We start from the raw sequence: 14772 nt of genomic DNA, 5'->3' as shown, positions 1-14772 counted from the left end.
GTATCTTTTAGCCTTCTGTAAGTATCCTTTCTGTACTCTTTAGTATAGTTTAGTATTCTTTAATATAATATAGTATCTTAAAATAATAAATTAGCCTTCTAAGAACATGGAGTCACATTCATCATTCCTTCCTGCCACGGGGCACCTCATAAATACGACAATGTCTGTGTTTGTGTCCATTGCCTCTGGTCCTGTCACTGGGCACCACAGAGAAGGGCCTTGTTCCATCCTCTCTGCACCTTCCCTTCAGGCACTTGCACACACTGATAACACGTCCCTCCCCAAACCTTTTCTCCTCCAGGCTGAGCAGCCCAGCTCCCAGCCCCCTCCTCACATGTCAGAGATGCTCCAGTCCCCTCCCCATCTTTGTGGCACTTCACTGAACTCTCTCCTGTACATCCAGTATGTGTCTGTGCAGGGGATCAATCCTAAACATTTCTGAAAGTAATAGAGTATTCTGATAAGCTGGGAAATTAAGCCTGAAGGGTTAAAAGTTTCACCTAAGCTGCTGCACAGGGTTTTACAAGAAGGCACAGAGCCCTCCAAATTCACCATGAGGGGGTTTCTACTTTAGCCACTACAATAATTGCTTCAGTCCTGGTCCTAACTCAGAGCAGAACAATTAAGGCCAGCTTTCAGGAAACTAAATTCTGTCTGAAAATATCTCCCTAGCTGCAAAATTAGGAAGACTATAAAGTCACTTAAAAATTCACCAGACCTCAGCTTTCTTTCAAACAGTTTAACCGTCATGAAGCAAATAATAAAGCAGATAATGTTGTTGTGAAATATTGCAAGGCTGAGAGAAAAAAATAGTAACTCTGTGTCACAGCATGACCTATTAAAATAGTTCAAATTACTTTAGGAAACCATAAATATATTAAAAAAAAAAAAAAAAAGTTTACCCATCTTCCAACTTTTCTCCCTCCACATTTTGGTAAGAGGACCAAATACCTAGGCAGACTAGAAGACATGAGCAAAAACTTCAAGTTCCTTTACACTTATTTATATTAAGCCATTATTCTTTCACAGTGCTTCCAGAGCAGTTTGCAGTAATCTGCACTATGAAAAAGGGATGTAACAGACAAAGAAAATGAGACGTTTATGTGATGAGCATTTCTTAGGACGTCAGAATTTTTAATAACTTACACTGCAGTAAAGAAGAAAGAGATTAATGGCAACAGAGCAAGCAAGAAATAGGATTTTATGTATATTATGGAAAATACAAAATTGAAAGTGATCTAAAGCCTCTAACAGCATACTTATAAGTCTTTTTTACTGGTAACAGATTCCAAGCTTCAAATCAGGTTTGACTGCATGAGTCAGTAAGGAAAAATATAATAATTTCCTGATACTTCACTGAAATTCTTAGACCAAACTACAACAAAAATAAATAATAATCCCTTTTAGAAGGAATATTAGAACAGGATTCTCCTCCAGCTGTTCAGGAACGTTAGGGATTTAAAGTATTTCAAAATGTCTGGCTGCAGTTCAACACAACATAGCTAATGGGACTCAATATGAACTCTCCCATAACACTTTATCTAGTCAAATAATTTCTCTTTATAACTTTCTACCTCTAGCTTCCATACTGTCAGATAGAGATATCAAGCATATAAATGGGAAACTACATTAAGAGATATCATAACTGACTCTTTTAAGCTGAAAGTAGGTTTGTTTATACATTACAAACCACCTCAAGTCAACTGCAAGATACCCTATAAAATAATATCTAAAACCTGCAATTTCTGTAAAGCTGTTACACATTTTGATAGCATAATTTAGTCACTTCCTATTATGCAGACCACATAACAGAAATGGTAACACTTTTTGCCATCAAAGTTTACCTGGTGCATAGAGGAATATATTTTTTTTCTTACCGCTAGCAGGGTAAGGCATTAATTGTAATTTGTTATCAGATGTGCCAATAAAGGCAACCACTGTTCCCTCCATCAAAAGCTGAAAAAGACTGAACTGATTACCAAATAAGGTAAAGTATGATAAATCTAAAACTCCAAGCTTCACACCTCATTCAAATCTCTCCAAGTTATCAACTGCAAAGATGTCTGCCAGTTCATCAAGTCAGCTTTGTCTCATTCTAAATATCATAAAAACTAAGGTATATTTACATCAAGTAACTTCAAGTACATTTTTAGGAGGCTGAAATTCACTGTGAAAGCCAACAAAGATTAGGGAAAGCTGTCTATCACCAATTAGACAGTAAAAGTCAAAGCACAGAGGTTCAGTATTAACTCCTTGGGAGAAAGGCATCCCAATCAACATCCTTCACCTTGTCTGCTGAGCTATCAGATTGAAACTAGAAGAAGTGGTCCTGGATGGCCAATACAATTTTCACAAGTTACTGGGAGGAAAATTTCAGAATGTGAGTTGAGAAATTAGACCAGGCTATTTTCCTCCTACTTCTTGGAACAACAACCTATGTGTTCAATGATGCATATGTAAATAGACAAGGAACTGCTTCACTCTGGACCAAAGCAAGATTTAAGGCATAAAGCAGAACTTGAGAGGCATAAAGCAGAATTCAGTCAAACTACAGGACCATTTGTGATTGTAAATAGCTTTGTAGAAATAACTTGGAATACTGACAGTTTTGTTTTTCTGGTGCTCTTGATCCTATATTCAGGAACTCATTCCAGTGACATCTCTGTGGAGTCAGCATTGATCTCAGGTATCTATCATTTGCTTACAATAAAACAGACTGCCAGGAAATCATAGTCTCAGACTACAGATGAAGTGATGCTGTGGAAATCTAACACATAATGATTAGTTTTGGCCCAGAAAGTGTTTTGGTCAGATACAGCAACATCGGAATTTACAAGAGGGAGAAGATGACATTAATCAAGGGGTCATCCTCAGTGTAAGTACAGTTTGCTACATCCACAGTGGAGATCAGGGGATTCAGCACCACTCAAAAAAACATTTGGGATACTGAAGCTGCACAATGAAACATAGAGAAATTATAAAGCACCAGATTTAAAGCTGTTGCTCCCTGGCTGGTTTGCTTTTTCACACAGGAACCCCACCTTATCTAATGCACAGGCCATGACAGCAGGGTGAAGAAGGAGAAATTACTTTGTATTTCTTTTTCCCCCTCCCATAGTAGAGTGCTTAGATATTAAAATTCTAGGGCAAAACCCTCTTTTTTCTCCTTTTTCTTCCATCTTAAGTTTAATATACTGCTATCTGAAAGTGTTGTATTTCACTAACTTATTTTCACAAAAGATCCTATTTTTATTTTTATAACTCAAGGCCTATATTATAACTCAGCACACAGCATATGAATTGTGTCTGCTTAATCTGGAATGTTTCCAGACTAATTTTTTTTCAGAATATTTGTCACTGTGCAGTACATCACAAGCACAATTCACAGTTGTTATCAGCTTCAGTTGCAGCTGTGAAAGCTTTGCATTCTTTATTTTATAGATGTCCAATTTGGAACCTTACTATTCAAATACAAGGATCTCAAGTGGTTACTGTTAATAATGTTACATATGTTGCTTCTTAAGCAAAAAGTAAAATCCAGGTCTTCAGTGACATTTAACTACAGAAACCTTCAGATGATCATCTCCAATCCTTTATTCAGTTCAGGATACAACATCAGGCACATGCAACAAGTAAAATGTGTTCTACAGACCACATTCTTTAAATCTAAGGCATTCCTAAAAGCCATGGTAAACAGCAAGTTTTTAATGAGGAAAAAACGTGTTAATGAAAGTACATCCTGTCAATTCAAATAAGGAGATGTGGGTGATATTAAAAAACTTAGCCCATATATCACTTGTCACTTATGTTTCTGTTGGTATTTTAATGAAGTCTAAGATCATGAGCCTACTGTGAAGAGAATCTGGGAGAGTAACAGCTGCTCATCTCTAATAACAATCGTGTAACTTAAGAAATGTCATTTTATTATTTCCAAGGAACAAAGGAAAGGAAAACACTCCAATGACAAGGTAGGATGTCTTAAACAGAGGAAGACCCAACATTCCCATGTACGATATGCACGCTTTCCTAAAAATCAAAACCTCAGCATTTAAGTTGGCCAAAACCCATAACTTCCAAGCATTCCCTTCAAATTCTTTCACTAAATTAAAAAAAAAAAAAAAAAAAAAAACAAAAAAACACCAAAAAAAAAAACCCAAAAAAAACAACTGAAGCTAGAAAAGGATCAGACATAACTGTTTCTGTATTTGTTATGTTTCAGGGTAGGTCTGGTATTACTAACAAGTTAATGGATGAAAGAGCAAAGTGCTAATTAAAGCAAAAGCTTTTATTTCAAGCCATTAGTTTAAATCTGTATAGTCAGTGTACAATTGCTTAAACCAGCAGACTCAACTGAGTTAAAGAAAGAGCAAATCCTATCATATTTAATGTTTCTTATGCCTAATCTAGGTACCTTTTTATGAGTACTTCACTATTTTCCTCCACAGAGGCAAAACAATGTCTTCTAGTGCTATTAAATGCTCATAAAAGAACTGATTTTCAAATAAAAACATTAATATGAAAATCCTAAAATGTAACCTATTTTCCCCTTGAAATAAATTCTGCCCATCAACAAAAATCAATTACATCAATCGAACTATAGAATTTGAAGGTAATAAAGTAATGATTCTAAGTATTTTCTTTTTCTTTTTTCCTACTAGTTACATTGTAGTCAAAAAATTTCTTTATTCTACATTAAGGAACAACTTATCCAAGCTAACTTCCTTCTGAAAAAATTAATTGAGCTTTTATTATGATTGCATTTAGAATGCTTATATAGACATTTCCTAAGCTTTTTCCAGAACAAAAACAGTTAAAATGTTTTAATTAAACCACTTTTCCTTGAGAAATGTTTCCTTTACAATGTTTTTAATATAACTCAACATTGGCTGCATCTTTCTTGACAGATGGTATTTCCTTAACAGAGAATGTCTCAAATGGTTTATGTATAACATTCTTTCTAAAATTCATTTCCTTTCTGTGTAAGAAGTTCATACACCAAGAAAAAAAAAACAGGAATGTTTCATGCCATGTGGGATATAAGCGTTCTAGAGTTTTGCTTTAAATTAGCCGAGTAATATTTTTGTAGAAATATTATTAACGTGGTTGAAGCTTAACAGTTGGAAAATGGAAAAAAAATACTTGCCCATAACACTGCTTCTCTCCAGATCCCACTCCAACATTAACTTCTCTTTTATGTTCTACTCCTCAGTCCCACGTCTGGTGAAATCTGACAGATCTCAGTAAGGTTCAGCTTAGGAGAGAGATGTTAACTGGGTGACTGTTTTCAAGAACAACAGACTGGTAATTCTGTAACAAATACCTCCCAAACCAGAGAGGAAAGTTCTTATAACTTCCCTCCAAAATCAATCAAAACCCTGAAATCAGCAGAAAAGCACACCATAATCTTTCTCAGATGGAGGACAGACACTGAGGTCTCACAGAAGTAGATGCGGCTCCTAAGGATGAGCCACTCCTCCATATTAACAACAAAACACAAGTTCTTAAGAGGGAGACTTGTATCAGCTGGATGCAGAAGAACTAAGGTTCCACAAGTAAAAATCGTGGGGAAATGGAATTTGCAGGAAATATCTTTGCAGGATACTCAGGCCAAATGTATTGGGTTTGCAGCTTGTAATATACACTCCCTATAAAGGTTGTAAACTTTTGGCTAAATGGCTGGAGTGCAATAGCAGTAAGAGCAGTCTTTAGGTGATAAAGAAATACCTGTTGATAATTTCTTTTTCCTCTTGTTACACTATAAGCATTCATTAAAATATTACTTTTCTAACAGATCAAATAATTTTCTGTACAGCCAAAAATGTTTATTCTAAAATATTCTGCCGCCTGTGGAACTATATTTACAGTAATATTTTGCTACTTTCCATTTTTGGGCATCTCTTAGCCAACATGCCATTTTGTGAGACTTCTAGTAAATATTATCATCTGTGTTAATACTGTGCTCATAGAAAATATCTTGCACTGAAATCCAAAGCTACCAGTTAGTTTCCCAAAATTTGAAGGCTTGCCTATTTTATATTTATGAAGATATTATGTATTTCTAAACTTTACAAAACCCTGTCCTAAATATACCTTTTCCAGCGACTTTTGTACTTCAATACACAGTGAGAGATCATGGAGACTGGGAATATAATCTTTCTTTCTAGTATGCAAACTCATTTTAGCTTTCTGCTCACAGCACTGCTACCTTCAGTTCTGAAGGCAAGCTGAATGCCCAGAGCCCATGATAACAAAGCTTGGGACATACGTGCAGTGCCAGTTTGCCTGAAAGAGTTTTATGGATGCCTTCCATAGGGTTAAAAAAGAAAGAACAACTGTATTTGGCACCTCTATTTGCCACTGACGACATGTAAAATGGACAAGGACCTGAAGGAACATGGGAATAACTGACAGCTTCCCTTTAAAAAGGGGAAGGATTTCCTACAGCCATTCCAGGGGCCCCGTGCTGTTGCAGGAAGGTGAAAGTCTGCCAAGCTGCAAAGACACAGAGAAGGCAGACTATCAGAAAATCCAGCTAACATGTGACTGAAAGGAAAACTTTACTAAATCCTCTAAGCTTTTCATAAGGTTCATTCCAATTAAAAATAGTTGCTATTAGTATGTTTTCAAAGAGAAGTACAGGAGTGCTATGTAACACATCATATTTGTTCTTCAGTAGACCAGCCTACCACAATTACCTCAACAAAACCCACGTCATTTCAGCTATTTTTCCCTTTAGACAGAATATGTATTCCTGTGATATCAAGAATCATTTTAGCAATATCCCTGTTGTGACCACTTCAGGCACATTTGCTTCTGCCTAAACTTAATTTCCATACTTCCATAACTACAGAGCCATTGTCTCAATTTTGCAGGTCAGTCATCTCTCAAGGTCCTTTGATGGCTGCTGTAATTAGAACACACACAAAAAAATAGCTGTTTGACCTCGGACAACTTAGCAGGCATTTGTCTTTCAAAAACTATTAAGGTGGCAGACAAGATAAACATGCAGCTTTTTTACCCACTGTCATAGTATAAATGAGATGTGCTGTTCAATTCAAGTATTGTTTGAAAGCGTGGGGTTTTTTATTGCTGAGTGGAGTTGACACTGTTCAACATCTAACACAGCATCCAGGAGAGGTGCAAAACTAAATGCTTCTCAATATTTACCAAAATGACCAAGATTCTTTCTTCATAGCAGGACTGAGATACAATACATACAATGCCTACCTTTATTGCAACATAAGTAAAAATACTCTATGAGATAAAATAATAATTTCTAAAATTTTCTATTAAAATGTAAGTAATTTGTGGAAATTGGCATCTCAAGATAGAATAATTTATGACAAATTAATGAAGTATTCATTCTGTAATGAATGGTAGACCCATGCAGGCGCTCAAAATAGCAGATAACTATAAGGATTTCATTTCAAACTTGGTATTCAAGAGAAAATTTAAACCTGATGTTCCTAATAAAAGAACACACTTCTCTGAGCAAAGCCATAATTTTGGGAGAGACACACCCTTTGTCACTTCCAATGGTTAGAAATAGATGAGTCTGCAAAACATTTACTGTAAATCATATTGAGACACGAGTATTTTTTTAAGGAAACTCTAGTGCAAAATCCATCTCGTGGAGGCAGCACAAAATGCAGCAAAACCAATCCTTCCCTCAAACAGTCTATCACTGAAGTTTAGAAAGATCAAACATAACCAGAACACTACATTCCATCTTCCTAGACAGTCTGTAATTATTTAAGAGAGATTCAAACAAACCAAACACCCCCTTTCCAAATGTGAAGTGCATGCCAATTCCCAGGGCATTAACTGGGAACTCCACTATCTGATGATGAATTACACAAAAATAGCTGACTGGCAACCCATCCTTTTTGCTTGTCCCAAGGACAAATCTATTGACCTGGGCAAGAGATCCTAAAAGAAATTGCTAAAACTGTTTTCTTTTTAAAGGAATTCACTAGGTAAATTGACAGATTAGTGGTGTTTTCACACTGAAGAGGGAGGACCAGAAGAAAGCTACTGTCTGTTTAGGAGGTTGAAAGGAAATTATTTGCCTTACCTTACCAGACTACAGGTTGTCTACATAACCTTGGCATGAGTGTATTACCTCACACTTTCTAAAATGTTGGGCTCTTCAAGCAAAGAGGATTTCCATGAGTGAAGTGTTAAAAAAAAAAAAATGAGCTGGTTCCCAACAGAGACTTAACAGGTAAGAATTTCTTTTACTTGTTTTGCTCTTTGAGAAATCTTTTGCAGTTCTCCTTGGCTTTGTTAAAGAACCAAGCAATGACTTCCTGGAGCACATGGCCCCCATGTTGATACACAATCTCAAAAACTTACCCAGCAGAACCAGAAACAAGCTCCAAGTTCTGACCAGCCTGAAAGCTCATCTGCAGCTTGGCTCACTTTGAACAGTTATATCTTCCATGGATCAGCATGCAGTCATCACTGTCTCCTGGCATATCATACCAGAAGAGTTAAAAGTTGTTTCTCAATGAGGACAAAACATGTAACTGCTTTTCAGTGAACAGAATGCTTAAGAAATTCCCACTGTACCACAAGAATTCTGGTGAAGAGTTAGTCAAGTTTATGAGAAAAAATCATTCACTGAAATTAAAAGTGCTTCATCATATAAATTTCTTAAAGGTAATAGCACAAGCTGCAAATATTAGAAGAAAAAAAACAACCTTTACCAGTCATTATTAAATTTATTATGTTTTATTATTGCTAAAGTACTATCTGCTTTTTCAAAACCAATGCTCTTTACACTCAAGCAGATCACAAACATGATCTTGAAAACAAAGGGAATTGTTCAGCTGAACAAATGCCTGATTACTGCAGGTATTAAAAACCAGAAGGATCTAGTCCTTCTAGCATCTGAATAATAAAATAAAGCGTCTAAAAAAACCAAATGAGCTTTGTCACAATTTCATGTCCAAACTAGGACAGAATTTTTTGACATTGTTTTCACTGGAGAAAGAGTTTATCAAAGTTAACCAGCACATCTCATATAAAAACACAAAATGGAAATCCAGAGGACTCATCATTCTCTTACATTTCTCCTCACACTTAGGGAAAGGAATTTACTCTACCTGTGTAGATCAGAAGAAATGGTCTATCTGAAGAGAAGTCTGCTGACAGATTGACTCCCTTCATCTCTGAACACTCTGCCAACTGGAAAACTCTCAGTATAGCCAAGACCTTTTTTTCTGCATTTGGGTATAAAACAGTGATACAAGATTGGTAACAGTTCTTGGGGTCTTTTTATTTGAGGGTTTTTCTAGCACTTTTCTAGAAACTGAAACAAGCAAAGCTTTAGCAGCAACTCAGAAGGTTGTAATAGTCACCTGATAGATGCAATTCAAATTCCTTCCCACTTCTGCGTGGGAATACATAAAATGCTGAATATCATCTAGCCAGAGCTGTACACTTGCTGGACATCTGTTTACAGCTTTAACTCACCAACTGAAAATGCTAACTATAACCTGCCCAAGGACACACAAGACAACCAATGAAAACTTCAGTAATCTCCAAAACTTCACACACTGCTTGCAGAGAAGTCTGGGAAAACAGAGGCATTTTACTGTGTTTTGATGTTGTAATTTAGCTGCTTGATGAATGGAATTTACAGTTTCTTTCTGAACAGCTACCTTTCAAATTTCAGAAATACAGCGTGAAGTGCTCTCAGTGGTATTTATTACAGAGTGACTACTAGTATCCTATTTGAGGCTGTTTTAAAACAGTTCAAAAACATTAATCAGCTTAAAAACATTAATTTCTGCATATATTTTTTGATGTAAGTCAAATCCCATTAGGAGAACATACTTTTTAAAATATGGCTTGAGCTAATTTTAAAGATGGTTGGAAAAGTTTGGCCTACACTGATTAAAATCTATACTTAAATGAAAGGAAAATTTAACCACAAAAACTGTGCTCATTTTAGAAAAACAAGCATATCACTGCCAAAGTGCAGTCCTAAGTTTAGATGGCTGTCTGACTAAAACATTATAATTATGAGAAACTGAAATGGATTTCTAAATGTTTCAATATGAAACAGCCATCGGGTAATTTGCAAGATATACAATTATCTTCTGAATTCAAACACAATGCTAATACTCCATCTGAACAAATGCAGACTGTTTGTGTGAAGACTGAGGAAATCAATGTTAAACATCAATACCAACACTAGATAGGAGTAACCATAATGAAATCTTAGAGCAGAATTACCAAGTGATGTGGAATTAATTACTTCAAGAATTTTCTCTGAGGAAAAGAAAAAAAAAGGAATCTCTCTCTGTTGCCTCTGTCTCTCCAAGAGCTGCTCAAGCTGAACAGAGGGTCCTCAGCCATTTTATCCCCATTAAAACTGCATCAGGAAGCATTTCACCCAAGCTCTCATGTGTAGCAAGACAGGAACATTTTTACCTTCAAACACCAGAGAGGGTCTTCAAATAGATGCAAAGGGTCATAGAACATATGTTCTGTTACTTCAAAAAATTAACATTCATATCTTCATGGGATCATTATCATACCTGACCATGCAAAAGTTAAAAGGAGATAAAAATTAAACATAACCACATGCTCACCCCAGAGCTATTTGTCCATTTCATGTATAACCATTGTAAATTCCAGTTACTTTGAAAAGTAAGTTAAATCTTGATCTGCAACAATCATGAACAGTTTGATGCAATTAGCAGGACTGTAAGAAATTCAAAGTAACCCCATTCTTGTTTAAAAATCATGATGGCATGTACTTGTCAGTACTTGCACTGCCTTTTATAGTCTGGCTTTGATTTAAGAAGAAAAATTAATGACTTGGTTGTTTTCTATTTCTGGGTCTCCTTTGAAAGCCTGAGTGTTCAGTTATCTTTTGACTCTTCTGACTTCAGCCCAGTCTGTTGTTTCACTGATTTGGTGAAAGGAGTACAAAACAATCTGTCATTTATAGGTAAAAACACACAGGAACTGTGAGGAGCATGTGTGGGGACACAGCAGTTCACAGGACCACCATCATTCAAAGAGTAATTTTATAAAGGACCAGAGAAACTTTTCAGTAAAAATTAATTCTCTTTCTACCAGCAGTGTGAGTTGATCCACATAACTGCTTCATACAGACTCATGAGGAACTCTTCATTTAGCCTTCATGGCACCTCTGGAGCTGCCATCAAAGGAGAAGAGCAAATAGAGATCAATTTCTCTCAACAGTAAGAGATGCTGAATGCCTTAAAAACAATGAAACCATTGTAAGCTCAATGAAAAAGCACCCGAAATTAAGAAATATCTTTCAGAAACACTGGAATGAAAGCAATACCTGCTCCCTTGATACCTAAAATAACATCAATAGCAGGTTTTACACCAAAGGATGCCTGAAACAAGCTCCTCAAGAGTCAGGGGAGTTTTAGGATCACACATGCAAAATCTTGGAAAAGCAGGGTGAAAAAAAACAGTTCTGTTCCTAAGGGAAAACCACCTTAAGCCTATTATCAGATTAAAGGCAAATTAATGTCCTCAAACTCATGAAAAGATAGCGTGCAAAGCTACTAATTTTGCATTGGCAAGTAAAGACTCTCCCAGTTTTTAATCCCTAAGCATTCAAGAACTCTAATACAAACAAATGTAATTAGGTAAATTAAATTTATTGTATCAAAATAAGGGCAAGTTCACAAGTAAACTAGCTCAGCTAAGAGAAAAAAAAATTAGGAAAATGAAGAGACATTTTGGGTATGTTTGAAGAATTCTGCTATCATAGCTCTATCATATCTCACTGTGCCCTGCTATAGCAAAAAATTGGACAATTCACAATGCAGAATTGTCTTTCAGGAGCAATTTACTTGTTAGGCCAAGGCAACAAACAGTAAAATCAAACTGTGAGCTTTTGCCCACAGTCAGCAGGGACCCGTTCCAAAAATTCAACTGTCCAAAGGTTCCATCTCCCCCTCTCTTAGCCCTAAGTGCTGACCAAGCACCACACACACGACACAAACAATCCAGCTCTCCTCAGGCCAGTGCCAAGAAAACATTGAACCAGACTGTGGAGCTCAGTGCCTCGTGTCTGTGTGCTCCCAGCACCAGGACCTGAAGAAACAAGGGAACAAGGAAGGGACAGCCTTCAACAAGACTGTAAGTGGAGAAGAGGAGAATGAAATAAGGAAAGAAGGACAGAGGAAAACACAATTATTTGTAAATAATCATGAGGGAGGAAGAAAGCATAAATTGAGACAAAGTTGGGAGGAGTAAGGGGTAGCAGCACACTGAAGGATGGGACAAGTGACAAGAAAGAAAAGACATACATGAGACTGTCCAAACAAAAATTAAGATAAATAAACTCTATGGGGAAAACTCTTAGACAGAATCAGGTAGAAAGCCAGCAGAAGGACAAGAGGATTTGCACCTATGGCAGTTCACATTAAGAACCTAGGGATTAAAAATGTGGCTTTACTAAAAATAGCTGCTAAAGGAGTAGATAGTCTGCAGGAACAGATGAAACACGTGAGAGTTTCCCACATGAGCAACTGGAGAAAGGGTTATGTGATCCAGCAAATCCTAACACTGCTAAAACCCCAGGTGGGTGTGAAGATGACACCTTATTCCACTTCCAATCTTCCTTCCAGATTGCGTTTGTGGGGAGGGCAGAGGTAGACAATGCCAAGAAGGCGAAACTCCTTGAGACTGAGGAGCTGGACCATACCAGAATCAAGGTTTCCCTGCACAATTTCAGTCTGGTTTTCACAGTAGGGTACAAAATTATCTTTCCTTCAAGATTCTGCCTCACTGAGTACACATGGTGGACCATGTGAGGTCTAAATAAAGGTTTGTAAGTGACTTCCCTCTTTCAGCACAGAAACACTTTGGCAAGCAGTGAATGGAGAAAAAACCCTTGGAAGATGAGAAAGTTCCTTCACAGGCTTATACTCTGTTCAGTTTTACCATATATTCCCTACACATGACTGACTTTTCTTTTTTTAAAACTGAAACTTTTCAGAAGTTTGAGGTGTAGTTCTGATTTTCTGAATGACCACTTTGAGATTTGGTTTCTCGAGGTACAGTTTCACATTATGGTTGACCCACAGCTGGGTTACATTAGCGCAGAAGGAGAAACAGCTTTCATTCATATCAGAGCAAGCACTCACTGGAATAACTTCCATCCCCATAAAACTCTTAGATCAGCTGTCCCTGAAATCATCCAACCACTAAATCCACTACAAAGAGAGTAACAAGAACCCATGGCCAGCCATGGAAAGGAGTGAGACCACACTCTTCAGCTGCAGCCCACACACTGACCAAACTATGAATTCACACTGGTAAAGGCTACCTTGATGTGCTGAGGTACAGCTCTGCATTCAGACTATGAGCTAATACTGTAAAACATGATTGCAAAGTCAACCAACTCATTTTAGATTTCTGTGTTCAATTTAAGACATATTTTGGCTTTTTTTTTTAATCCTAGTTTCCCCATTTGTTAAGTAAGAAGCAGGATGGAGGGGGACCCATCTATTAATCTCTGGTTTACAGTGTTAGAATAAGCTCATGCTTGAGAAACATTAGAAGGTTACAATACTATCTACAACTGAAATGTCCAAAAGCAGTGGCTGGGCTGTTGGACAGAACACCCAGCTGCTATGAAGTAAGTGAGATATGGTGATGTTTTCAATCAGTAAGTAAAATACACTACCCATTAGTGTAGCCCACTCCACACACTAACAGAAGTAGAGATTAAAGAAGCCCAGTGACCAAGAACTGCATTGCAATGAATACACACAAGCACCAGTGTAAAGCTGGACGCCCAGTTTAAAACTCCAGCGTTTATTTTTAGCGTGCAGCTTCTTGCAGCCACAGCTATGTGCTGAACAGCCCGGTTGTGCAAAGCCACGAGCCTTGTTGCAGCACTCACCCTGCATTCACTGCACAAGAGACCATTCAGGTCAAAGTTTAGCTTTGCCAGAGGGCACATCCAACCCAGGCGGCAGCACACACGCCAATACTAACGGGAAAAGTGACAACAGGCACCAATAACCAAGGAATACCACTCAGTTACAGCTGGAAAAAACCCTAACTGGCTTCTGTGTATGTACAAGCTAAAAGGAAAGACGCTAAAGATGAGATTATAACAACAGGCCTCCGGTTATTTATTCCTCCAGGTGCAACAAAAGCAGCAGCACTGAAACCGAGGTTTCGGGTACCGTACACGTCTCACACACATGGAACGCCTCCGCAGACAAGCTCAAGCGCTCTCTTCCATCGCCGCGGCGCCCGGCCGTCCTACAGCGCGGCGACCATGCCTGGGGACAAACGGGAGGCGGCTGAGAGAGAGCCCGGCGGGCGAGAACCACCCGGCGAGGCCAGGGGAGCTGCGGAGCTGCGGAGCCCCGGCGCCGCTGCCACCGCCAGCACCGCGGCCCGGCCTCCCCTCCGTCCGCCCCTCCCTCACCTGGGACAGGGCAGCGCCGCGGCGGGAGGAGCCCAGGGAGCCGCCGCGGCGGGAGGAGCTCACGGAGCCGCCGCGCCGCCGCCGCCGCCCACGGGCGCCAGGGCCGCCGCCATGTTCCCGCGGCCTCTGACCCCGCTCACTTCCGGTCACGGCGGTCACGCCGTTGCCATGGCAGCGCTCGCGGCAGGGCCCCCTTAAAGGGACCGCGCGGACGGGGCTCGGGGTCTGTGGGGCACGAGCCCAAAAGGGACAGTGGCTCGTCCGCCCCACAGCGCTGCACCGAGGGGAAAACCGTACTCCTGCTTAGCTCCGGAATTCGTCATAAAATA

At 38.6% G+C, this 14772-nt stretch overlaps 1 protein-coding gene across 7 annotated transcripts in view; it reads right to left on the bottom strand.

Moving 5' to 3' along the window:
• The window catches only part of LCLAT1 (lysocardiolipin acyltransferase 1), a 111933-nt gene extending 97381 nt beyond the window's left edge, over positions 1-14552 (bottom strand). For 2 of the 7 annotated variants that reach the window (XM_036380232.2, XM_036380236.2), the window contains exons 1-5: positions 14444-14552; positions 14201-14294; positions 10441-10547; positions 9108-9224; positions 8356-8470 (exon numbers count right to left, since the gene is read on the bottom strand). Coding sequence is in view for 1 of the 7 variants with exons in the window: in XM_036380236.2 (XP_036236129.1) it covers positions 8356-8405 (50 nt within the window). In the remaining 6 variants the exon portion in view is untranslated. Of the gene's footprint in view, positions 1-8355; positions 8471-9107; positions 9391-10440; positions 10548-14200; positions 14295-14443 lie in introns of those variants that run through there. The other 5 variants (XM_036380233.2, XM_036380238.2, XM_036380234.2 and 2 more) reach the window with 3 other exon arrangements.
• Between the last annotated feature and the right edge of the window lie 220 nt (positions 14553-14772).

This window comes from Molothrus ater, chromosome 3 (genome assembly GCF_012460135.2).
Source record: "Molothrus ater isolate BHLD 08-10-18 breed brown headed cowbird chromosome 3, BPBGC_Mater_1.1, whole genome shotgun sequence".
NCBI classification, from domain to species: Eukaryota; Metazoa; Chordata; class Aves; order Passeriformes; family Icteridae; genus Molothrus; species Molothrus ater.
This window is presented reverse-complemented; position numbering and strand designations above follow the sequence as displayed.